General features: G+C 41.4%; 1 protein-coding gene across 1 annotated transcript in view; it reads left to right on the plus strand.

Annotated features, from left to right (window-relative positions):
- The window catches only part of ITPR1 (inositol 1,4,5-trisphosphate receptor type 1), a 2,510,606-nt gene that overhangs the window by 891,090 nt on the left and 1,593,499 nt on the right, over positions 1–26,017 (plus strand). The window contains exon 22 of the mRNA XM_044076407.1: positions 8,544–8,598. Within this exon, the coding sequence (XP_043932342.1) occupies positions 8,544–8,598 (55 nt within the window). The remainder of the gene's footprint in view (positions 1–8,543; positions 8,599–26,017) is intronic.

A 26,017-nucleotide genomic window follows, 5' to 3' on the forward strand; every position in this document is an offset into this window, starting at 1 on the left:
TCTTGCAAAGACATGCTTCACAAATGTAATAAGATGCTTTTATAGTCTTCTGTTTATTTACTAATTTCAGAGTTGTAGGTTTTCTTCCTATACATCTCCACCTCCAACACCAGACTCCAGTTCAAGTCCAAGCTACTGCCGAGTCTGGTCAACTCCTGTGCTTTGTCTCTGAAGCATTTTCCTTTGGAACATTGGAAAAGGTTTTACTGGCAAGGTCTCTATGAACCTTGTCATCAAATGAATGAAGCAAAGACCCCCTTCTACTTGCTTGACTCTCTGTTGGATACTCTTCATTTCCTTCTTAACCTGTTCTGCATCAAAAGGCTTTGGTTCTCCAGAAAAGACTTTGAAGACAGCTGGATACAGCAACTTGAATTTAACACTTGCCTCTTGATATTCCCCAATTCCTGGGATAAATTTGCTTCTCCTCTTCCTGGTGTGCAGAGAATAACCATTTCCTACAAACACTCTGCTCTGTCCAATTTTTAATACTTGGCTTGTCTGCCACAGTTTTGTCTGGATTAACTTTCTAATGGCATGATTGCATGTTTACTAATGTAGGTCTTGCTGCTTTCTCTTGGCCATGTTTGGAGCATACGCACTGAGTCTGCCCTTTCAGTTAACAAATTCTGCTATAAGCACCAGTCCAGTTGCTTATTTGTGTTTTCGTAAAATGAATAGTCTGTTCCTTCCAGTTTCTCTGGTACAGCAGAGAATCTCGGGTTCTTTGCAGATACTGTTTTCTAACTCTACTAATTTTTAAACAGTTGTTGAGAGAGTTCATATTTAACCATATTTTTCTTCACCCTCTGATTTTTTTTCTTATTAGTTCATCTGAATGGTTAGTTAAAGCTGTTTCTATTTTTCCAAACTTTTGTTTGAATTGTTATACTCCTTCAGTGTTTCATTAATTTTTCTTGCCTTTGAGTGTATTTGATTTATTTTCCCCCTCTAAGTTAAATCAGATTGGATAAATACAGGGGAACAGGAAAGTTGAGGTGTAACACTGTGGTAGAGTGATACATCCCTCAGTTGGGTATATTATTTGTCCATAGCAGATGCAGAGTTACTGTTATATGCTGTATTTTCTTATGCCAGACTTGCACTATGCAACAGAATGAACAGATGTCCTTCAAGAATGCAACTGCAGTCATAACATATGGGTTGTCCTGCCTCAGGCAGCCCTCGGTCGGCCGAATTCCAAAGTCTGGGTGCGGCGTCGGCTGGTGTCGCCTCCTCTCCGATGTCACAACGGCTGGAGTATAAAGGCATCGGCCGACGCCATCTTCTCCTGTCTTTCTTGCTGCACGGTGCCCGAAGCAGAAGCAGTTCGTTAGTGCCGGTCTGTCAGCTCCTGTGTTTTCAGTACCGAAGTCATCTAAAAGCTAAGTACCCCGTTGGGGAACATTTTTTCTTGCCTCAGCCGATGTCCAAACAAATTGAGAAAGTTAATAATTGTTTGTCTTGTGGTAAACAAATACCTCATAAGGACTTCCATTCTTACTGTCTTCCTTGCCTGGGCCCAGACCACGACGTCTCGGCCTGTGCTGCCTGTGCTTGCTTTAATAAGCGCACTCTCAGGCGCCGGGCAGAATTTGCTGAAGACTTTTTGGCGAATCGCGCATATACCATGCTGTCGGATCTACCGACAGCTCAATCTTCAAAGCGGAAGGACCCGGGACCGCATCCTCGCCCACGTCCTCTACCGATACTACTCCTAGACCCTCGCTAGTGCCCGGTCCCTGCGGGCGGTAATTCAGCCGCTCAGGCGGCGACACAGCGTTAACTAGTCCTTTGGTCCCGGAGACCTCTCTGGTACCGGTTGTTGATGTTCCTCCGGATACAGAAGTTCTTGATTTACCCGACACCATTCCGGTGGACGAGGTCACTCCTGCACGTGGGGCTGCTAGGCCTCCTGTATCTATGTCCATCAAGGCCTTTGCACGTGCTAAGGCCGCCAGCCAGACCAAGGCCCATCCTAAACCTGCTGTCCAGGCCCCCTCTTCTGATAAACAGATTGTCTCTTGCTGCAGACCTTATTTCCCTTATCAGGGAGTCTCAGCCTCACCCAGACAGAGGTTCTCCGCCTCCTGCACAGAAAAGGCCTAGAACTGAGCAGACTGAAAACCTCTCTTCAGATGAGGCCTCTGGGGATTCTGAGCATTCAGATATTCAAGAAGCATCCTTCCAGGCCTATGAGGACTCTGATGCTGAGGAATCAATTCCCTCTGCCTCTTCTCCAGAGGATTTCTCTTTTGGTGAAGTCCTGCACTCAATGAGGGAACATTTCCAATGGCAGGGTCAGGAATTCTCTGATTCCAGGAAAAGGCTCCGTACCTTCCTAAAGCTTCCCCAGCACAGACCTTTAGCTATTCCTCCGGTAATGGATGTTTTGCATGATGTTTTCTCCGATTCTAGTGCTAACCCTGACTCTCCCCCCTGCTCCTGTCAAGCCAGACAGATATTACAGAGTCCCTGACACTCACAAACATCTCTTTAAGGCCCACACCATGGATTTAGAAACTATTTCACAGGGTCCCAAGGGAGTGGCTACCTCCACTGCCAAGAATCCTTTGCCAGCGGATAGGGAAGCCAGGTCTATGGAGAGATGGGGTAAAAAAGTTTATACCTATACCACCCTAGCCATGAGGTCTCTTAACTGCCTTTTTCATATGTTTCAGTACCAGGATTTTTTACTTGATGATTTACAGAAAAAGTTAACCTCTCCTGAGCCTAGTGACAGAAAGGCATTGCAGGATCACATACATAACACTCAGCAGGTTAACAATCATTTTCTTCAGTGTGGTTATGATGCATTGGAAGCTTCATGTAGGGCAGCTATGACTGGGGCTGTGATATGTAGACATGCTTGGTTAAAAGATCAGCCACTGCCAGACCATGTCAAAGTAAAGTTACTTGATGCACCTCTGGAAAAACAGAAGCTTTTTGGCGCTAATGCACAAGATGTGTTGAAGTCCATTGAGGAAAAAGCTAAGTCAGTACAGTCAGTCAAGGATTTCCTCCAGGTTCAGCCACCTAGATTCAGTAGAAACTGGCCTTCAAAGAATTGGTCCTTCCCAGACTCGGACAAGTTTCAAAGGGGAAAGAACAGGCGTGGCCGAGGCCAATACCGAGGCTCCTACAGGGGACACCAATGGCAACCTACAAATCAAAGAAGTGCTGCAGCAAGTCCAGCTGCACCACAAGGACAATCACAATGACTTGACATTCATACCGCCTACAAGGGCTCAGAGAGAAGCACCCTTGGGCGGAAAATTATCCTTATTCTCAAAGAACTGGCATATCTTAACCAAGGACAGTTGGATTCTGGATTTAATAGACAAGGGTTACAGATTCCACTTCCATACTTTACCTACAAGACAAGGCATGCCAAACCTGCCACACCATCAAAGGGCAGAGGCACTCATTCAAGTTTCAAAGCTATTAAGTATAAAAGCAATAGAAAAGGTACCTCCCCAGGAACAAGGCCAGGGATTCTATTCAAGACTGTTCCTTGTTCCATGAAAGGAAAACAAAGGGAGGCCTATACTGGACTTGTCTACTCTAAATACCTTTCTCATTGTGCCAAAGTTCAAAATGCTGACGTTACAGCAACTCCTTCCCATGCTGGGCAAGGGGTCTTGGCTGGTCACTCTGGACCTCGAGGCATACCTGCATGTCCCAATCAGACAAAGCTGCAGAAGATACCTCAGATTTCTTGCAGGGACAGAGCACTATCAATTCTCAGCATTGCCGTTTGGCTTATCTACTGCGCCCAGAGTGTTCACGAAATGCCTGGCATCAGTAGTGGCACACTGCAGACTCCAGGGAATTCAAATATACCCCTACCTGGACAACTGCCTCATACAAGCAGACAACAGACAAACCTTAATAAAAAACTTGGACTATGTCATGCAATTACTACAGGCCTTGGGATACACAGTCAGCGTTCAGAAATCAAGGCTACTGCCATCCCAACAGATTATTTTCCTAGGAGCCAAACTGGACACACAAACACAAATGGCCTACCTCACAGAGGAAAAACAGCAGTTACCAGAGTACTTCAAAGGCCTAGCACAGTTCTCCCAGCTGACTGCAAGGAAACTCCTGCAGGCCCTGGGGTTCATGGCATCATGCATTCTTCTGATACCTTTGGCAAGACTTCATATGAGAAAGCTGCAATGGTATTTGAAAAGCTTATGGTCCCAACACAGCCAAAGCCTAGAGGACGTAATCCCACTTATTCCATGCCTGCAAAAGGAATTTTTGTGGTGGGCTCAAGCAAGTCAATTAAACAAAGGCATGTCTTTCAACAGACCTCAAGCAGGTCAAATAATTACAACAGATGCCTAAGATCATGGATGGGGGGTGCACATGGAGGGCAGATGCATTCAAGGTCAATGGACACCAAAGGAAAGACATCTGCACATAAACCAAAAAGAGATGCTGGCAGTGATGCATGCAATCGAGAGTTTCGAAAAATCACTGTAGCAAGGACATTTACTAATAAGGACAGACAACACCACGGTCATGTGGTATATAAACAAGCAGGGAGGGACTCATTCATACCCCCTCTGCAGACTAACTATGAATCTCTGGGAAAAAGCACGGAGTCTGAAGATACACCTGCAATCCCAGTTTGTGCCAGGCAAGGACAATGTACTGGCGGACAAGCTGAGCAGAAATTTCTTGGATCCACACGAATGGATGCTGCATCCCCACATTTTCTCACAAATAACAAAGACATGGGGAAGACCGGACATAGATCTATTTGCGTCTCACATGAATCCTCACCTGGAAATGGTCTGTCCCAGGACCCACAATGCACCAGCCTGGACAGGATGCCCTCTCCTTCAGCTGGAATTCCCTAAAATTTATGCATTTCCTCCTCTGCCACTGTTGACCAAGGTGATCCTGAAGATCAAAGCAGAACAACCAACAGGCATTTTGATAGCTCCAGACTGGCCAAAGCAACACTGGTACCCATTGCTGTTGAGCATAACTCGGACCAAACCGTGGCCTCTGCCCCTATGGCCCCTGCTCCTAACACAACACAACTACAGGACTGTTCACCAAAACCTGAAAACATTACATCTGACAGCCTGGAGGTTACTTTAACTCCTTCCACTTCCAATCTTTCCAAGACAGTTCAGGACATCTTATTGGAAGCATGCAGACCATCCACCAGAAAAGCCTATTCAGCCAAGTGGAAGAGATTCAGCATCTGGGCTGCCAACAGGGGTCAGGATACAACAGTACTGAGTATACCTCAGATATTGGAATACTTGGCAGAAATGTTTCATTCTGGACTCTCATATTCTTCCATAAAGATTCATGCTTCAGCAATCTCAGCAAGATACAATTGTGATCCACCGGTGTTCTCACATCCTTTGCTAAGACTGTTCCTGAGAGGGATAAAGAATATCAAGCCTCCCAGAAAACAACCAGTACCTGCATGGGACCTCAATTTTGTACTGGAAAAATTCTCTGCCTCCCTTTGAGCCAGCAGCAACCTCGGAGATGCAATTTCTATCATTGAAAACAGTTTTTCTATTGGCAGTCACATCAGCAAGAAGAGTGTCGGAGATACAGGCACTCATGGCAGTACCTCCTTTCCTCATTTTCCATCAGGACAGAGTCTCTCTAAGAACAAATCCTTTCATGCCAAAGGTGATTTCCAGGGTGTCACTAAATCAAGCTATTCACCTTCCTACTTTCTTCCCCAATCCTCAAAATAGAGGCGCCAAACAATTATAAAGTCTGGTATATGCTTTACAGTTCACCTACAAGTTTAAGAAAGTCAGCAAAAGTGAAGTGTTTTTATCCACCTTTTCTTGCAAAGACATGCTTCACAAATGTGATAAGATGCTTTGCAGTCTTCTGTTTGTTTATTTACTAATTTAAGAGTTGTAGGTTTTCTTCCTATACATCTCCACCTCCAACACCAGACTCCAGTTCAAGTCCAAGCTACTGCCGAGTCTGGTTAACTCCTGTGCTTTGTCTCTGAAGCATTTTCCTTTGGAACATTGGAAAAGGTTTTACTGGCAAGGTCTCTATGAACCTTGTCATCAAATGAATGAAGCAAAGACCCCCTTCTACTTGCTTGACTCTCTGTTGGATACTCTTCATTTCCTTCTTAACCTGTTCTGCATCAAAAGGCTTTGGTTCTCCAGAAAAGACTTTGAAGACAGCTGGATACAGCAACTTGAATTTAACACTTGCCTCTTGATATTCCCCAATTCCTGGGATAAATTTGCTTCTCCTCTTCCTGGTGTGCAGAGAATAACCATTTCCTACAAACACTCTGCTCTGTCCAATTTTTAATACTTAGCTTGTCTGCCACAGTTTTGTCTGGATTAACTTTCTAATGGCATGATTGCATGTTTACTAATGTAGGTCTTGCTGCTTTCTCTTGGCCATGTTTGGAGCATACGCACTGAGTCTGCCCTTTCAGTTAACAAATTCTGCTATAAGCACCAGTCCAGTTGCTTATTTGTGTTTTCGTAAAATTAATAGTCTGTTCCTTCCAGTTTCTCTGGTACAGCAGAGAATCTCGGGTACTCTGCACATACTGTTTTCTAACTCTACTAATTTTTAAACAGTTGTTGAGAGAGTTCATATTTAACCATATTTTTCTTCACCTTTTTTTTTCTTATTAGTTCATCTGAATGGTTAGTTAAAGCTGTTTCTATTTTTCCAACCTTTTGTTTGAATTGTTATACTCCTTCAGTGTTTCATTTATTTTTCTTGCCTTTGAGTGTATTTGATTTATTTTCCCCCTCTAAGTTAAATCAGATTGGATAAATACAGGGGAACAGGAAAGTTGAGGTGTAACACTGTGGTAGAGTGATACATCCCTCAGTTGGGTATATTATTTGTCCATAGCAGATGCAGAGTTACTGTTATATGCTGTATTTTCTTATGCCAGACTTGCACTATGCAACAGAATGAACAGTTTCACCTAGTCTTGGTGTTTCTCTCCTGAAGGCAGAACATTTCACAGGTTCTGATAGACACTTCACAAGTAGATTGGGGAGCCTACCTAGTAACATCATAGCCTAATACAAGGGGAGTCTGCCCGAGAGAAGGTTGTCCTCATCAGCCAGTGGTTGCTGCCGTGAGGTAGGGAAATTTGTCTGAAACCAGATACTCTTATGTTGCAGTGGAACAGTCTTTGGTGGGGTTATAAACAGGTTGGCATTCACTCATACATGTGCAGTTCAGTGATGTCCCCCAGTGGGCTAAGTGTGATTTTTCCCACCTAATCATAAATGAGTAGTAAGCAAGATTCCACCTTGGTGCTGCTTTGTGGTTAAGAAGGGGGGTGACTTCAGACTGTGGTTCCTGGTAGTGCAAAACACTCAGTACAAGTCAAACATGCTTCTTCCCCTGAGCCACAACAGGCTGCGTCCCACAGTCAAGTCTGTATTTAAAATTTCTTCCTGCTTGGAATATCCAGTAGCGTCTAGAATAGTGACAGTGGTGTCAGAACTGGTCAGTCGCTATCTTTTTTGGTTTTCTTTACAGTGGCAGACCTCAATTGACAAACCTTCATACTCTTGGATATTTGGCATACTCAAATTCTTTGAGAGGCATGCATAACTTAAACCGAGTAGCTGTTGCTCTTCTCAGATTCTGAAGTACTGCCATTTTACTAAGCAGATCAAGTGGTGTGCTAGCTGCATTGTTTTTGACACTGCAAGCCAGCCACCCCCCCCCAAGTAAACATCTGCTGTCAGAAGCCATTACACTTGAGATATAGTTGCTTTTACCTAATCATTGTATAAGATTGTGTAGTAGTACTCACCTTTGATGCCAAGAAGATTAAAAGGTTGGGGTCTCTAGCCACACAGCAGGTACTTCCTGTTCACTGCTGGTAGTGCAGTGCAGCACATGTGTGAGTGTTGGGGTGAAAGTGAGGCAGAGTCTGCTTTCCTTAACTGCTATTGTCATTTATGGCTTTAAATTGAGGTCCTACTTGCATGAGATATTGGTAACTCACGAGGGTGTAAAAGATCTCTTGACACTTGATGAAAAAGAGGCAATTTTTGTGTCCTAGCCAGGTTAGCCTTAGTATGAATGCCACCTTGGAAGTTTCCCAATTTAAATGTCATACCTAGTGAGATTATCCTAATCAAAAATCTAAAATGTCCTTTGATCCAAGTATGGTCTCACTGGCATTTGGTGCATGTGTTTAGCATTGGGGAGGTGTGTGCATCCCCAGGTGAAGGGATGAGAGTGACTCTAGGTATAGCAAGAAGAGAAAATACTCCATGCAAATAAGGTGATTATGCCTGTCAGTTTTCTTGTATTTGCAAAATTTAATTTGTAATGCAGAAAAAGAAAATTGTATAGATATTTTCATTATTTTAATAGTCTACTTGGGAATTGTTGAAGCAGTGTAAAATGACATCGGTAAGTACTTGGTCATCTTGGGAAGGTAATTTTAGCAGCTTTTATTCCATATTACTACCTAACGTTTTGAACATCAGATCCCATCAGTTTTGCTGGGGCTGATTCGTTCTGTTTTTAATTTTCCTCAGGTGCTTTGGATTTTGAACACATTGAAGAACAGGCTGAAGGAATCTTTGGAGGAAGGTATTAAGTTCTGTTTCCTGATTTCACTATGCTTATATGTCATATGACGTAAATGTTTTTTTATGCAGCTTTAATGACTTGCTGAGGTATTGTCAACATTAACCAAGGAGCCTGTTTAAAAAAAAATGCTGCCATAGTTAAAGTGCCTTGCAGATTACATGCATTTTTTTAAGAATTGAAAATTTGTGTTTTCTTAGAGGATTAATTCTGGTGCATTAAATGGTGAGTTATCTTAAAGCATTTTTGATTTTTTGGGGGTGGGGGATATCCAGTGAATTGTAAATGGTTTTAGGAATGCCATTTGAATTTTTGACCAGCAAGTTAGCTTTATAGAAAGTAATTGCATATTTTTTTTATAAATGCGCATTACATGCCAGTCTTAAATGATAAAATTGTAGTCACTGAAGCGTAAGGTGTAGCATTAGGCTGGTCAGTGTAGTTCGGAGTACAGCATTTTTGTAAGCAATTTGTATGAACCATCATCTTCTGGCAGTGACTTCACATGGCAGTAAACACAGGCTCCCAAACACTTAGCTGTAGAAGTGGACAGCCAGTTAAATTTGTTCTGAAATCACTTGGTGTCACTGCATGCATTTCAAAAACTTGCACAGGAGCTAGCCAGGTTAACCAAATGGTCATTCACCAGTTGACAGCTGATTAAACTAAACTTTTTTCTAGGTGGAAAAGGTATTAATGAACAGCAGCATGTTTTAAACCATCAAAAGAATGTTTCTGAGTTGGTTATTTAAAACAGCAAGGGTGCAGTAGTGTAGGTTTGTTTGCTCCTCTCTAGTGACTTTTGCATCCTACTTTAACTTGAATGTTTCCAGCAGTTGAATTCAGTTAGCGAATTGAACATTTATTCAGCTGGCCTCTTCCACTTTTCCTCTTTTGAGGAATGACAAAATTTTTTTGCTATCTGGAAATATGTTATAAATTTGACAGCTGAGTTGTCAAAATATTATGTCACTATTGTGGAAAGCACCTGATTGTCTAATAAAGCTTTATATATTTTCTTCTCTGTTAAATATTCTTTTTCTGGATGGAGTATCAGTATACCAGAAGCAGTATTAATAGTTATGTATCCTATAGAATGTTTAAGATCAATGTACTTTACTGTACGAAATCTCCTCTATAGCAATATTCTAGTATAGTAAATGAATTTGTTTTGTTTTGTTTTTGTACCATAGTTCTAGGCATTGTCTATTTTTTACCTCGATCTACTATATCTATGCATTATATTATTGTCACTGTGGAGCTTTTCTCCCCGGGCCTCCGCTGAAAATGGACATGTATCCAGTCGGACTTTCCCGGTCAACAAATGTAAAATAAAATAAAATAAAAAATAAAAGTTTAGACCTGTTGGTGGAGCTGCTCTTTCAAATTATGTACTAAGAGACCAGTGTTTCAAACAGTATAACACTTCAAGTAGCTCCAGTCTGAGTTGGAGGGTGTTTTCCTTCTGACTGTTGCCCTTCTGGGTGCAGTCTCAGATGTGTTGGGGTAATTTTGAGTTGTATAAAATGCCGTTGATTTGGTGGTCTGTATAGCTGGTAAATTCTGTGTGGTACTGTTAAATCTTATGGTTAATCTTTATTCACATATGTTGGGCCTCCTTCTCTGAAGAAGGCTACTGCTTATGATGTGGAGTAAATCAACAGTGATGTTCTGTTGCGGGCTAGAGAGGTTTCATTTATGAATCTAACTATAGCCCTGGGTGGCTGATGTAAGCACCACATAATCATGAGGTACTGTCATTCTCCCACTATGTGCCTGCTCTCTCTCATGCCTCTTGAGAGCTACCATCATTGACACTGAGATATGAAACCCTTCGTACTGGTTCTATGGCCTTTAGTCAAGGCTCGAGTTGCATTAGGGACGATGTCCAATGGGGATCACATTGAAGGAGATAATTTTGAATCTTTAGAACTATTACATTTTAAAATAAGTGTCTGCAGGTGTTACCTTCAGTTTGTCCATCTTCCTAGCTATTATACATCATTGGCAGTGGACGGACCATTAGATCAGGGCAAGAGTTCCTTCTCTGAGTGATGAGATGCAGTTTTTCTGAATTTCCTGACATGTGTATCTCATTATTGGTTAGGCATGGACTGTATCTCATTCCATTTGAAGACTTTGTTGTATTTGTACAAGTTCTGCTACTTTTAAACAACTTCCACATTTTTTTTGGGGGGGGTGATAAATATCTTTGAGAAATGGGAAGAGTCAAATAAAACTTATTACAGAAAAGTACATTGGCTCCACAAAGAGCTGATAAACCATTTAAAAATGTTTTATAACTATTTTCAACAAATGCCTCTGCCATTACTTTAAATTTTGAGCTTACATTTTCCGTGTATCTGTGAACCGCCACCTAAATTGTGATAATTGGGCACCCTTTAGCCATAATGCAGTTTATGAAAACTGCAAAATGATATTCAGAAAAGGATTTACACAAATGGGAGCACCTGTTTGAGGAAAGGGTCCCTAAAATGACTGTCCTAAAAATGTATTTCCAGGAAGTTATAACACTAAAGCTAACAAATTGGTGGAGAAAGCTATTTTGCATTTATTTAACATTTGTTTACTGGGGATGTCCGACTTGGAATGAGCCAATTTTCAGCGGAGGCCTGGGTAGACATGCTCCAGATGCATGTCTTCGTAATATGGAAGGAAACCGGAGCACCCGGAGGAAACCCACATGAACCCAGGGAGGACATGCAGACCCCACATAGAAGGCACCCCAGCTGAGAATCAAGCCATTACAGTGCAGCTTATATAAACCAATGTAAAATTCATACTAAGTTCCCATTTTATAATTGGAAGTATACAGAACTGTTAACAGCCCCCCCCCCCCCCCCCACACACACACACACACACGCACCAAGACTGAGAGGTGCTTCAGGTTTATTGATGTTACAACACCCATAGATGTGCAGTATTAGCATTTGCATACCCTCTCATACCTTTAGTGGATATTTTGTATGTGAAATCTACTTCAACTTTGTGTGTCTGTACTGTGGTACATGGGTGAAGCAGTGAGTAGAATCTCAACAAAAAGTTAAGCAGAATGTTTCCACATTGCACAGAATAATGGTGTTTTGCATTGGGAGATGCAGTAACAGATTTTTTTCTGAAAAGATTTCAAGCCTGCATAAACTAAAGCACTGCTGGTCATTTCCATACTGTTTTTGTCCAACCCACAGTCCCCTTTGTTGATATGCTTTTTAAACCTGGTGATTTTAAGCTGTCAACCCGTACTGTAAATTGAGTTTAATAAGCTCTTCCCTTTCTACATTGCTGTTTATTTCTTGAATTATTTGCCTTCCTTGTGCTTGTGTTGAAACAGTACATTTTGCCTCTTGTCTTGATAATTTACTTTTTCTGAATTCTTCAACTTTAGGCTAAAGTTTTTTATTTTTGTACTCTAGCAAGCACTTGTTTTTACATCAAAATCCAGTGGATTCTCCATCTAGTGCACTGGGAGGTAGCCTGGTGTGCTTAGGTTGGGAACACTTGCGATTTCTGCATGTAGTTTATTAGCTGGAAGATTTATTAATCAGCTTATCTTGTTTTTAGCAACTTTGTAAATTCTGTATAATTGAGTGGTTGTTGGCTGATTTTCTACAAATCAAGGTACTTTTATTCAATAACCACACTTTTTTAAGCTGTTTAAAGTACACTGCTGTGTCTGTATCTTTTAAGTTCGTTTTTGGTAGCATTTCACTGCAGACATGCTCGTACTGTGCTTTTATATTGAGGACTGGAATTATTCTTCTAGTGACAGTAAGTGTTTACTTGGTCTGTCTGAGCTGGGAAGCAAACAAAAGGGCTCCAAGTACTTTTTTGCACTTCTCTCATGTACTGTGACTGTTCTTAGCAGTTTAAAAAAGTACTGTCTGCTGCTGCTTTAAGTAGTTAATTATACTATATTACATTGTATCTTGTTAGTTGGTGGGCTGTTAAAGGTAATTTCTGTGGTGGTCTTATACGTGGGCTCCAACCCAGCCAGCTATTCTACATTAAGAAGGTGTTTCTCTCCACCCTTGTGGCAGAAGTGTACTGATCAAACCTGTCTGTTGGTGGTTGCTGCTGAAAGGCTTATTGTGTGCTTTTCTGATTGGTAGTTGGCTTAAAACTTGTTTCTGTGTGCTTGTATTTAAGCCTTGCATCAGTTAGCAGCATCCTGTATAGATGCAGAAGTCTAGAAGCTCAATTTTCCCCTAAACAGCTGTCAGTGAAGTCTCCTCCAAGTTTTTCTGCTGCTCTAGGAGCAACTCTAATGCACACTGAGCAGAGTTGCCTTATTGATTAAACTTAGCCTACGCAAAGGATAGGTCCCTCTTGCAGTCTTGTTGCTACCAGCAAAGTTCTGTCAAATTAACCCATTCCATTCCCTAATAAAACAGAGTTAGGAGCCTGCTATCATGGATTAGTTCCTATAATCTGTCTGGCCAGCCTGATAGACAAGGGCATCCTGAGGCAATGTCATAGTTGTCTTGTGTATACTGGCAAACCACTTACTCCTGAAACACATACTGTGAGAGTTGTACTATGAAGTTGGAGGGAAGGCTTGCATAAGGACAAATTGAATGCCAAACAGGTTGTCAGCACGCACATGCTTCCACATTAAAGGACACAACAGACCCACATATGCGGAGGTACTCATTAGTAACTTGCCAAAAGACCAGAGGCTTCCCAGACGGCAACCACTTACACACACAATGCAAAAAACAGCCAAAACATAATGTGTGCAACAGTGTCTAAACAAATAAGCCCATAAGACATAATACCATAAAACCTAATGTAGTGATCATAGATGACTCCATTGTGAGACACATGGATGTTCCCCTCCCCAGGCTGGATAAGGGGCATGGTATGGTTAGCTGTTTGTTAGGTGCTGATTAGTCAAGTCACTCAAGTCACTCAACCACAAGTACTTGTATGACTCTCTTAGTCTGTGGGATTAATGACGCGAGAGGTACCTAATTGGACTGTATGAAGAGAGGCATGACTGAGCTCTCAAATAGTGTTACAGGCAGGTATACGCATACCTTTAAGCAACATTCTACCTTTTCCAAGGATGATGCTGCAATACAAAAAAAAAAGATGGACTTTAACAATTGACTTAGCTTCTGGTTGTCACCCCAATGGGATCCAAAATCTTTTAGACTGGGAAGGCATAGTCGACAGCCCACGCTGCTTTGCCAGGGATGGTCTGCTTCTGTATTCTCTAGGCTTTCAGATATTGGCAGAGGCATTAGCCACCCCTATTGTGCCTTTTTGAAGTATTGTCAATATAACTAGCCTCCCAACATAAAATCCTCTCTAGATAAACTCAAGGTGCTGCTGCTTAATTCTAGAAGTCTAAACAAACTGCACTCCTGGAAGCATTCCTCAGTATGGAAAACATGGACATCTGTGCAGTCAGATATGTGGTTCAGTGGTGTGGAAAGCACCCCAGCCATGCAGGGCTACAATATCTTCCATGCATTCAGACCTCAAATTGAGTGTGAAAAACCCAAAGGAGGAGGTGCAGCCATCTTCATGAAGGATAAATACACCTAGAAATTGGTCAAACAGTATGACTTTCTTGAGCTACTCCACATTCAATTAACTAATAGCCAAAGCCCTCCTACCAGATCTTGGCTAGCTATAGGTCCTCCCCATGGAACAGGAGAAGCATACTGCATACTTGGACTTGCATGCTGTAAAGTTTTCTGTTTTGTTTTTTTATTTTTTTAAGTGTAATTGTAATACTATTGTAAACAGGTGCTTTTTCCCCCCTCCTAGTTTAGTTTTATGGAATGTAAGTACTGCAGTGTAAAAAAAAAAAAGGCTGGTTAAAAGCGCATGACAAAAGAAAAATGAACATGCTTTTTCTCATTCTTGCAGGGGGGAATGACTGGATTAAGGCCCTTAGCTTGATCTAGGAACAGGTTTTAAGAGAAAGCAAGTAAATGAAAAAGAATACTGAATATTGTAAGCCGTTTATCTAGCAAATGTATGCTTAGTAGCAATTCTGCATCTGGTCTTCATGTCTCCTTGGAGACAATCTGATAGAGATAGACTATAATCTGTTAAAGAGAAATTGGCTACAATCTGTTACAGAATTTGCCTAGGAGGGGATGATTTCTGAAAGCATTCAGTTGTTTTCCCAACTGGAAGAGCTATAAAGTTGAGTCAAAACCAGACTGTGCTTGGCACAGGCTGTCATGCATCTTAGCATGAATTGCCTTTCTTTAAGGATAACTCAAGTTTGTGAGCATGGCTGTCAGTTTGGGAGTTTTATTGTCCTTCCATTTCACTGTTGCAGTATTCTTAACCCGAGGGATCCCTCCCAGGGTGGCCAGACATTAGTCAGTATACAAAGCCTTTAAGTTCTTAGATATGCCATATGTCACATGTATGCTCACTGTGGTAGGCATAGGTCATAAAGGTGATGTCTGGACGTATCCTCAGAACTTCTCTGCTTTCAGTCTGAATGCAATCTTTGATCAGTCTGATCACTCAAGTCATATGTTGGTTTACCTATCTGTTTCAGATAGGTACCCCCACTAGGGTTTTTTGCATATCCTTTTCTTTTGCGTTTGTGTTGTGGGGTTGCATGTCATTCAGAAAGCATAAATGCCATTGTGGGAGACAGATTCCCCATAAAGACCATCACTAGTAGTGCTCATTTTGTTTAGGTGCTTCTCACGACTATACAATCCTGTACTATTTCAGACCTTTGTTCCAAAGACCTTGCATAGTTGTTTTTCATGCCTAGCCATCCATCTTGAAAACCAGCATCTGCTATGGATGGTACTTCCTGGTCTGAGGGTCAGCCGTCTTTGAAGAAGGCCAAAAATGTCAGGTCAGATTCTTCGGTTGTTCCACCTCTATCGGACATATCTCTTGAGGCTGGTAAGTCTGGAGGACACTCCTCAGCCACCTCAAGACCAGCTGGAGTTTTTTTTCCAGAGGTGCTTCGGGATCTTTTGACTCAAAATAATTTGAGGTTCTGGCTGAAGGTTTCTTCCTTTCGATTGTTCCCCTTCAGCACTTGCTCCCTCTGATGCTTCCTCAGGCTTTTATGGTTTCTCTGGATCTCAAGGATGCTTACCTCCATATCCTTATTCATCCCCTTTTCAGGAAGTATTTGCATTTTTCTGCTTCCTGGCATTTTCAGTCCTCTGCTTTGCCCTCTGGCCTCTCTACTGCCACAAGAGTAATCACCAGATGCCTAGCTTCTGTGATTGCTGTTTGCAGGCTTGAGGGCATTTAGGTCTTTCCTTACTTAGATGACCTGCTTATTCAAGCCTCTTTTGCTGAGATTCTTTTACAGCATCTTCAATTTTGCCCTGTTGCAAATCCTGGGGTTCACTTTAAATTTTCCTATTCGCATCCCAAGATCTTGTTTTTTTCTGGGATGAAGGAGCTGCACTGTTCCTATGCTAGCATCCCTGCCTCCTCCCAGGCTTTATCTCCTTTTTTTCAGTCCCCCCTTCTGGTCTTGATTTCAGCCAGGGAACTTCTGAGGGCTCTCTGATTCGTGGCATCCACCATCCTTATGCCTCCCTTCACCAAATTGCACATGAGAAACTTTAGTGGTATCTAGAGTCACTTTGGCTTTAACATTCTCATCCTCTAGAGTTCCCAATTCCTCCTCTTACATGTTTCAAGTTGGAATTTCAGTGGTGGATTCACCAACTGTCTTTGAATCCAAGGCTTCCCTTTCAACCCCTGCTTCCATCTGAGAAGCTGTTCATAGATGCCTCAAATGGGGGTTGGGGGGGGGGCATCCTTCAGAAACCTAAAGATGCAAGGCCTCTGATCTCTCCAGTAATAGAAGCACATCAGTATCAAGGAGATGAGAGCTCTTCTGTTGGCTCTGACTGCTTTTCATCCTCTTGTTTTCATCAAGATCTCTAAAGATCTTTACAGACAACACCACACTGATGTTATGTCAACAAAAAAGGGGGGACAAGGTCCTATCTCATTGTAAGGTTGGGACTTCAGGTTTGGGAGCTAAGTATTCAATACCAAGTGATGCTTCAGACAGTGTATATTCCTTCAAGTCAGAATATTGTGGCAGACTCCCTGAGCAGGTCCATAACAGTCTCACGAGTGGATGCTTCACAGGGATGTTTCTGGACATTATCCACCAGTGGGGTATTCCTCAAGTAGATCTCTCTTCCTTCTGAACAGACAATTTCCTCGATTGTGTCAGGACACTGTCCTCTGGCTTAGAAGGTGGGTATCCCATATTTTTCATGGAAGGGGATTTTTTTATGCCTTCCCTTCTCTTACACTCATTCCAATAGTCCTGTGCAAGATAAAACAGGATGCTCCCAAAACCTTGCTGGTGACTTCCTTTGGCCCAGACAGCATTGGTTCCCTCTTTTGCACTTAACCAAGGGCAGTCATCACAAGTTACCTCACAGGGTAGATCTTCTCGCACAAAAGAAGGGATCTCTCATCCATTTCCACATGTTCACCCCTCAGCTGACACTGTGGGGTGATAGCATTTTGGTTCCATGTAGGCACCTTTTTTTCCTGAGGACATGATTTGGGCTCTGCAGGAGGCCAGGAAACCCACTACTAGAAAATCCTACTAACCCAAATGGAAGAGGTTTTCTGTTTGGTGCCTTTCTTGTAACCTGGACCCACTTACTGGATGTTCCTTTGGTGTTTTTTTTTTTTTGCACTATGCATCATTTTTTATTAAATTATGTATGATATTAAGCCATGTTACATTTATGTAAATGAAAATAAACCATAACGAGACAATTTGTTGCAAACGTTATACATTCCAAAGTGTGCTGACACAACTATCTCTGAAATCATTCATTACTTCTAACATATCCAGTCATTGTTTCAGTCATTACATAGCTCATTCAAGTCCTGCCTTTAAACCTTGTTCCTCCTCTGCATGTATTGATCCCACATTCCCATTTTTTCCTGTGTAATTTGCTCCTACCCTTTTCTAAAGATCCCAGTTACAGTTTTATCTTACTATATTTGCTGCTTCTAGTATAGTTGGTTTAGACTTTGATTTACATTTTCTAGTAATTGCATTTTTATCAGCCATCATAATTAGACCAAGCAAGTCCTTACTTTGTCTAGGCAATTCCGATTCTGTATCGTAACTTAAAAAAAATAATTTCCCTAGTTTCTCCAATTTGCTTACCCATCATCTCTGACAGAGCATTCTGCAGGGAATCTTTAAAGTCTGCCAACTCATTACGCTCCCAGTAAATGTTCCCAGTTAGCTTTTTCTTCATCACACCGCCAGCATTTGCTGCCTACCGGAGGAAAAATTCTTTGAAGCCTGCATGTGGTATAAAAATATCTATGCAGACTTGTCCTGGCAAAGATCCTGAATCTTTTAGATTTTTCTGCCTATTTGAGTGACACATGTATCCCCCCATTGTTTATTTGTAAATTGCTGATCTCTTCTCAATCCTTCCTAACCTTCTGTGAGTGATTTGTGGTTGTCATGCAATATTTTATATGCTCTGCTAATCCTTTCTTAATGGCAACTTCTGTTCTAGATTCTACTAAAACCTCTACTAGTGCTGGTCTATCATTTAGCCCCCCCCCCCATATCTATCTTTGAGTATAGTCTGATGTCAATTCTTGATAGGCAAGGCAGCCTCTAGACTGCAGTTCAAATGGGTTCTTGGTGTTTTCCCATTTTTTAACATTCCCTGTCTGGTTGTTTTCCCCCCAGTGCCTTGGTTCCTTTGCCAGTTTTCTTAAATATATTCTTGTCCCTCTTGCCTATTGTGTGTATCCTTAATTGCAGTCATGCATATCAACAGACTCTCCTTTCTCCATTCCTGTATTGGCTTCGTTCTTAGTAGATTATCTGCTACTTTCAGTATAATATTTCATATGATTTTGCCTTAAAGGCCTGCATCCTAAGTCCCAGTCTGTCCCTGTTACTTGAGCCCCCCCCCCTTTCATCATCTCCTTCCACTTTGAATTAGTTTATGCTATATAGGAGCCTTAACCGTAATGCTCTGAAATACCCCTTCAGCTCGGGTAGACTTAATCTGTCATGTTCTGTTGGAAGAATAAGCTTTTCTCCCTTGACTCTTGCCATCTTCCCCTCCCAGATACAATCCTTCAGCTCTTTAATTGCTATCCACAACTTATCTGGTTGATATACACTGGTCAGACTTTTTTTTTTTTATAAGACTAAAGGGTCTAAAAGCACTTTAACTGCTTGTATCTTACTATCGATAGCCATGTAACAGAGCTACAGTTTTCTCAGTTTTTGTGTTTTCTTTAGTCTCTTCCCACATATCCTTAGCTGCCACACTGGTATCAGTTTTATCTGTACTCCTAAATACTTCATTTTATCATGTTCCTATAAATCAGGCTATTACTGCTATTCCTTTTGTTTTAGCTTCATTAATTTAGTTTAAAATGTCTGAAATTGTTTCAGTGTGTTCCACAGTACTGCAATGTCCCTTTCTGGTTTTGTCAGGTATAAAGTCATCTGCAAATATATCATAGAATTTGAGTCCCTTATTTTCTTTGCCAGTGGTTCTAAATATAATGCAAATAAAGGGGAGAGAGGACACCCCTGCCTGGTTCCTCTACTCAAGCAGAAATTGAGAGAGAACCCCACACACTAATTTACACCTCTGATACTTCATTTTTTTTCAGGGGAATGCAAATGCTTCCATTGGTCTGCTCATAAAATCCCAGCTTACACTGTCAAATGCTTTCTCTGCATCTAGACCCACCAACAGTGGTATCCTTTGGTTCTCTTGTGTGAATTGCTCAATGCTGGGTTGGCATGTTCTACTAAAGCCCAGCTCATAGCTATTTAAACTGGTCTGTTTTAGCTCCAACTTTGGCTTTTAGGTTTGAGGTCAAACAGTTTCTTAAAGGTGTCCATGTTATCTTAGTTTTGTTTTGGAGGAACTGACGCAGGCTCCTTTTGAGCCTGCAGCTTCAGCTCCCATACAGCATTGTTCTTGGAAGACTGTTCTTTTGTTAGCCCTTATGCCAGGTGGGTGACTGAGCTTCAAGCCTTTATGGCTGTTGCTCCTTTTGTTAATTTTTCATAAGGACATTGTCCCTTTGTACTAATCATTTTATGCCTAAGGTAGTGAAAGAGTTGTCGCTTAATCAGTCTGTGCATTTGTCCACATTTTTCCCTTCTCAGCAATCTGCTAGTGAGAAGATGTACATTTTGGATGTGCGTAGACAGATTTTATTTGGACAAAACTAAAGTTTTTTTTTTATATTTGATCAGCTTTTTTCTTTTCATCCTAGAGCATTAAGTTTGGCAGTTTCCAAGCTGATTTTTTTGTGTATTTCTAAAACCATTTCCTTTTGTTATGGAAAGAGCCTTCCTTTTACAGTCGAGGCTCACTGTACTAGGGCTGTAGCAGCTTCTGGTGCTTTTCAAGGGTTTGGGTACTAATTCTATCTTAGAGGCAGCTACCTGGTGGTCTGTGCATACCTTTACCAAGCACTGCAACTTTGTCACATCCAGGGCTAGAGCTCGTTTTGGAAGGACTATTCATGGGTTTCTAGAAGGATCTGCAGGCCCTTCCTACTCCCTATATTCTTTTTGAGCTTTTACACTTCCTCATGTTAAGAAAACTGCAACAGCAAAATGGAAGGACATAGTGCAGCTGTGTAAAATCTTACCATAACAGCCTTCTCTTCACTGTTGCAGTATTTCCTCCCTCCCTCCTCCTCCCCCTGGTCTTTTGTCCCTCTGGCTGTGTATGGTACCCCCTATTATCCTAGGCCTGGCTTCCCTCCCGGGGCTCTCACTTCTGAGGATGATATAAACAGGCATCACCTTCATGTTCGACGCCTAGCATGGTGAGCACGTGTGACATACTGTGCATCTTTAATAATCTAAAGGCTTTGGTACACTGGCCAGATGTTTGGTCCCCCTTGACAGGGGATCCTTTACGTTAAGAATATGGCAACAGTGAAGAGAAGGTCATCTGCTGTTATGGTAAGATTTTACACTGTTCTTATTAGGAGGGTGAAACTTCAATATTTGAAGATGTACACAGTTTTGTATTGGTATTAAATTGGTAGGTTTTAGGGGAGGTATTGGGGGTGTTGGTTTGTTTTTGTTTTGAGGACTTTCAATAAAATTTTTGTAAGATGTGGCATAACGTCGAGTGGATGAGACAAGAAACAACTAAATTGCAAGAGGAGCTCCAATAGTGATAGAGGATAAAAAAAGATAATGGTAGATTAAGCTGCTGCTGTCAAGGGAGGAGGAATACATTGGCATGTATGTATATTCCATCTAAAACTGTAATGGAGCTTATGAAAATTCTGGGATAAGTCCGCTTTCCTCAAGCGATATTATAGGTGGTGACTGGAATTTGATTTCCATCAGTGAAGATGGGGGGGGGGGGCAGGAGGGAAAGTATAACAAGGGAGGGTAGACTTTTGAAGAAATTTGTAAAAATCTTTGGCATGGAAGATTTGAATTCAGTACTAGGAGTCGGGAGTAAATTTATATATACCCAAGATACAAAAACTGGACTAGGCTACACCACATTTCACAGGAACATGTGTATTTAATTGAAAGTCTTGATGTACACCCATTAACTGTTTCTGTTCATGTGCCAATAATAACTAAAAAGCACAGGATAATGAAATAAAAATGAGAAACTGGTGCTTTCCCATCTATCTTTTGGAGAGGAATGCAAGTAATGGGTAATGGAAATTAATCGGGAGGTATTACAAGGTAAACATTTCTTCTGAAAATATAGGTAGGGAATGAGATAACATTAAAAGGAAGTTTAAAAATAAAAATAGGGTGGAAATAAAAAGGGAGATATGGTTAAGTAACAACAAGAGATATTTAGAAGGGCTGACCAATGTTAAAGTATTGTAGAATGGGGAAGTCTCACAGAACAAGAGGAGGAGCAACTGCACAATGCTAAGCAGCAAATAATGGATTGCCTTGATAATGCACATGATTTAAAAAAAAATGCTGTCAAACTATTTTGAAAGCTCTAGAGCATAAAAGCTCCCTAGCACAATGACTTGGGCAGCAAAGTAGAAAGGGCCATCGCCTATAACAAGATAAGTAGAAAGATCCTGTAGAGGTATTAGAAATATTTCAGAAATTTTATGAAAGCCTGTATAAAGCTGAGAAATATGGAAATAAGGAAAAGGTATAAATGGAAATGTTGCAAAATGTAAGAAAATACCACTTAGTGGGGTTGTGATGCAGAGAAGGCATAAGCTGGGACTTTATGAGCAGGGCAATGGAAACATTTACATTCCCTGATGAAATTAGAAGGTTGATTAGGAAGATTTATGAGTGACCGGAAGTGAAAATTTAAGTGGTTGGGGTCCCCTGATTTCTACATGAGCAGTGGAACCAGGCAGGGTTTGTCCTCTTTCCAGAACATAAGGGACTCAGAAATTCAATAATATAATTGGTATGGTAGTCGAGAAAAGCTGGCATGATTTGCAAATATATTTTATACCTCACAAATCCAGAAAAGGACATGACAGTGTTGTGGAACATTTTTGGGGATATAAAATTAATGAAACGAAAACAAAGGCAGTAGTAGTAAATGATGTACCCACACACTGGTTTAGCAATAGCCATATTTATGGGGACATGCTAAAATAAAGTATTTAGGAGTATGGACTAATATGGGCGGCCACGGTGGTGCAGCGGTTAGGGTGGTCGCCTCACAGCAAGAGGTTCCGGTTCGATCCTCGACTGGGGTGCCTTCTGTGCGGAGTCTGCATGTCCTCCCTATGGTTGCGTGGGTTTCCTCCAGGTGCTTCGGTTTCCTCCCACATCGCAAAGACATGCTGTAGGTGGATTGGACACTCTAAATTGGCCCTAGGTGTGAATGTGTGTATGTGTGCGCCTTTTGTGGAAGGTTGGCAACTCGACACTGTAAAACTCCACTGCCAGTCATGAGCAGACAGGTGATCCGCTGTGGAGACCCCTAACTGAGAAAAGCCAAAAGGAGGAGGAGTATGGACTAATGGTTTCAGTGTGGCAGCTAAGGTTATGTGGGAAGACACTAAAGATGATTCAAAAACCACGACATTGGAAGCTCTGTTATATGGACATGGATAGTAATGTACATGTAGTTAAAATGTTTTTATTCCCTATAGTCCTATTTTTATCAACCAGAGGAGAAGTTGACAGCAATTAGAGCTGAAGGATTTTTTCTGGGAGGGTAAGACTGCAAGAGTCAAGTGGGTTAAGCTGATTCTTCCAACAAGGTGGAACAAGGATTACCTGATTTGAAGGAGTATTTCAGAACTACACAGCTGAGGCTCCTATACATAGCAGAAGCAGAAACCTATAGTTTAAAGTGGAAAGGGATGATGAAGTGGGTGGGGGGTGCTCTAGAAACAAGGAGAGACTGGGATTTTGTATGCAGATCTTTAAGGAGAATAGCAATAATCATACTGAATATTATATTGATAAAGTAGCAAAGTTTTCCAAGAACTAAGCCAACACAGGAATTGGAGAAAGGAGATTCTGCCTATAGGGAAGACTGCAATTAGGGGTACAGGTAAGTAGACAAGTAGGCAAGAGGGAGCTTGAGTTTAAGAAAACTGGCAAAGGAACTAAGGTATTAGGAGCAAATAACTAGAGGGGGGGAAGGTAACAGAACGGGAGGATGCCAAGAATTTATCTGGAGTGCAGTTTAGAAATTGCCTTCCCTATCAAGTATTGATATCAGGCAGAGAAAGAAATGGGGAGGGGGATCCTAAACAAAAGACAGGCACTAGTAGAGTTTTTTGTAGACTGTAGTACAGGAGCTGTCATTAAAGAAAGGAATAATTAGTAGAATATATAAAATATTGCGTAACTATTGGAATCCATTGGAGGAAGTTAAAAAAGATTGGAGAGATTGGATAAGCATTCACAAAGAAACAATTGGGGGATGTATTTGTCTTCCAGATGTGCAACAATCTAGAAAATTTAGGATTTTTGCTTGGAAATGTTTACATAGATATTTTTATATACCATGTAGAGAATTTTTCCTTCGGTAGACAGCAAATGTTGGATGTGTGATGGGGAAGAGGTAATTGGGAACATTTTTTGGAAGTGTAATGAGATGGCAGACTTTAAAGATACCCTGCATACTACTATTTTGGAGGTACTGGGTGAGCAAATTGCTGTAACTAGGGAAATGATTTTTCTGAGCTGTAGTACAGAATCGGAGTTGCCTAAATAGCAAGTCTTGGCTGTGTCTAATTATGGTGGCTGACAAGCAATTGATAGAAAATGGAAATCAGACTAAACTGTACTAAATGTAACGACTATAATAGAGATATAACAACTGGAATCAGTATCTTTAAAAAAGGGTAGCAGCAAATTACATTGGAAAAAATGGGAATTGTGGGAACAATACATACAGGGGAAGAATAAGGTTTAAAAGAAGGCCGGAATTGAATGAACTATGTATGTGTGACTGACAATTGTGTAGATTATAGGTGACGTATAATGTTTGCAACTGAGATTGTCAGTATGGTTTTGTGCTGTAAAATGCTTGCAGCTGGGATTGTTTGTAAGGTTTGTTTTCATTTCTGTAAATGTGCAATTGCCCATGTCATATGTGAAGATGTTTCTTGATTTAAAAAAAGAAAAATACTCTGGTGATTTTAATTATCCTACTATTGACTGTGAAATGTATGACCACAAACATGCTGGCTCAGAAGTTCTTGGACTTTGGCAGTGCAAGTGCTTTGGAACAGCTGGTCAACACACCCATGAGAGGTTCCAATGTCCTGGATGCAGTACTAACTGACACAGGAGACCATTGCACGCACACACCCGTGCAATGTCCTTCCTGTTGAGATCGGACCATAAATTGGTCTTGTTCTATGTAATTATAAGACCAGATACCCCATCAAGCTCAAAAATGTGTAAAAAATTTTTCAGACAGATTACCTCAAAATAAGTGATGGTATAAGATGTTGCAAAGCCCCCTTGAATGCAGATAACATGGGCTTTTATGCAGAGGTATACACCATCTCCTTGTATAACCACTTATGCAGTTGTATGGAATCTGCAGTACCTAACTGGACTAAAACCAGGTCTTGCCATTAAATTCTATCAACAGGTTATACAATGAGAGAAAGAATGTCCAAGAACAAGAGGGAACGGAATTAGCAAAGGAAGAAATCCCCTCTATCTTAAACAAATTAGAGGTCTTGTCAAGTCCTCCAAAGCTAATTATGAAGCAAAAATAGCCTCCCTAGCTAAGGATAATCACAAGGCATTCTTTAAGTACTTTGGAAATCTGAGAGGGAGATTACCCAGCTATGTGCTGAACTGGTTTTGGATGGCACCACCCATACTCAACTGGATGCAATAGCCAGCCTGCTAGCTGACAGACGTGGAGCAAAATTCACTACCCTGTCCCCTCCAGTCATCTCTGAAAGTATACCTGCCACCATTCCTCAGCCTATTATCTCAAGAAAGCAGGTCATCTCGGCACACTCCTAGGCCAAAAACACGGCATCAGTGAGACCAGACAACATCCGAGCTTGCCTTTTAAACAACTTAAAACATTACATAGCAGGCCCACTTGGATCCCCGTTTAACCGCCACCTGTGAACTGGCTATCTTCTGGCAGAATGGAGGTCAGCAACAGTAATCCCTCTGCACAAATGGGAACCATCAACCGACCATAGGAATTATAGGCCCTCAAGCTTGGCTAGCCTCATTCGCAAGGCCATGGAAAGAATAATTCTGGATCTTAACAAGGACACAGGTAATCTCCAAACTCTGGAGCCAACCCAATTCAGATTTGTTAAAGGTAGATCATGTCTGTTAAACATGGTTGATAATTTGGAGAAAGTCACCCAGGCCCTAGACGAGGTAGAGTGTGTATACTGCCTATCCTGACCTAGCAAAGTCATTTAACATGATCCTTGACTCTGGTATAAAGAAACTTTCCCAGTTGGGAATTAATCACTACATTACCAGAAGGGTAGCCAGCCATCTCACTGACAGGACACATACTAAGTGTGACTTCACCTCTTGCAAAAGACCAGTCACCAGTGCTGTACCACAGGATTTTGTGCTGGGCCTGTTACTGTTGGGAATTGATTTCTCAGAAGTTTAGGCAAACTTGGACAGCCTGTGGCTGACCAAGTTCACAGACTACTGCAAATTGTGAGCAACCAGCGAGTCCCCCAGTGATATACTGCAGACGGGTTTAACATAGACAAGTGATTGGTCCCAAAGCAACTGATTAAAATTAAATGGAAAAGCATTATTCTTTGGGAAAGTGAACATCACTGTTAATTACATTATAGACAGCACCACTGTAAGTGTAGACGCAGTGGTCCCTTTTCTGAGTTCTCAGGTTAATAGTCTGAACTTTGGCCACCACGTAGCCACAGTAGTAAGGAAACCCTTCTTTGTGGCACATCTTATAAGTTAAGG

The sequence above is a fragment of the Protopterus annectens genome, chromosome 7.part0, assembly GCF_019279795.1.
Source record: "Protopterus annectens isolate FY-2018-M chromosome 7.part0, PAN1.0, whole genome shotgun sequence".
Taxonomy (NCBI): domain Eukaryota; kingdom Metazoa; phylum Chordata; order Ceratodontiformes; family Protopteridae; genus Protopterus; species Protopterus annectens.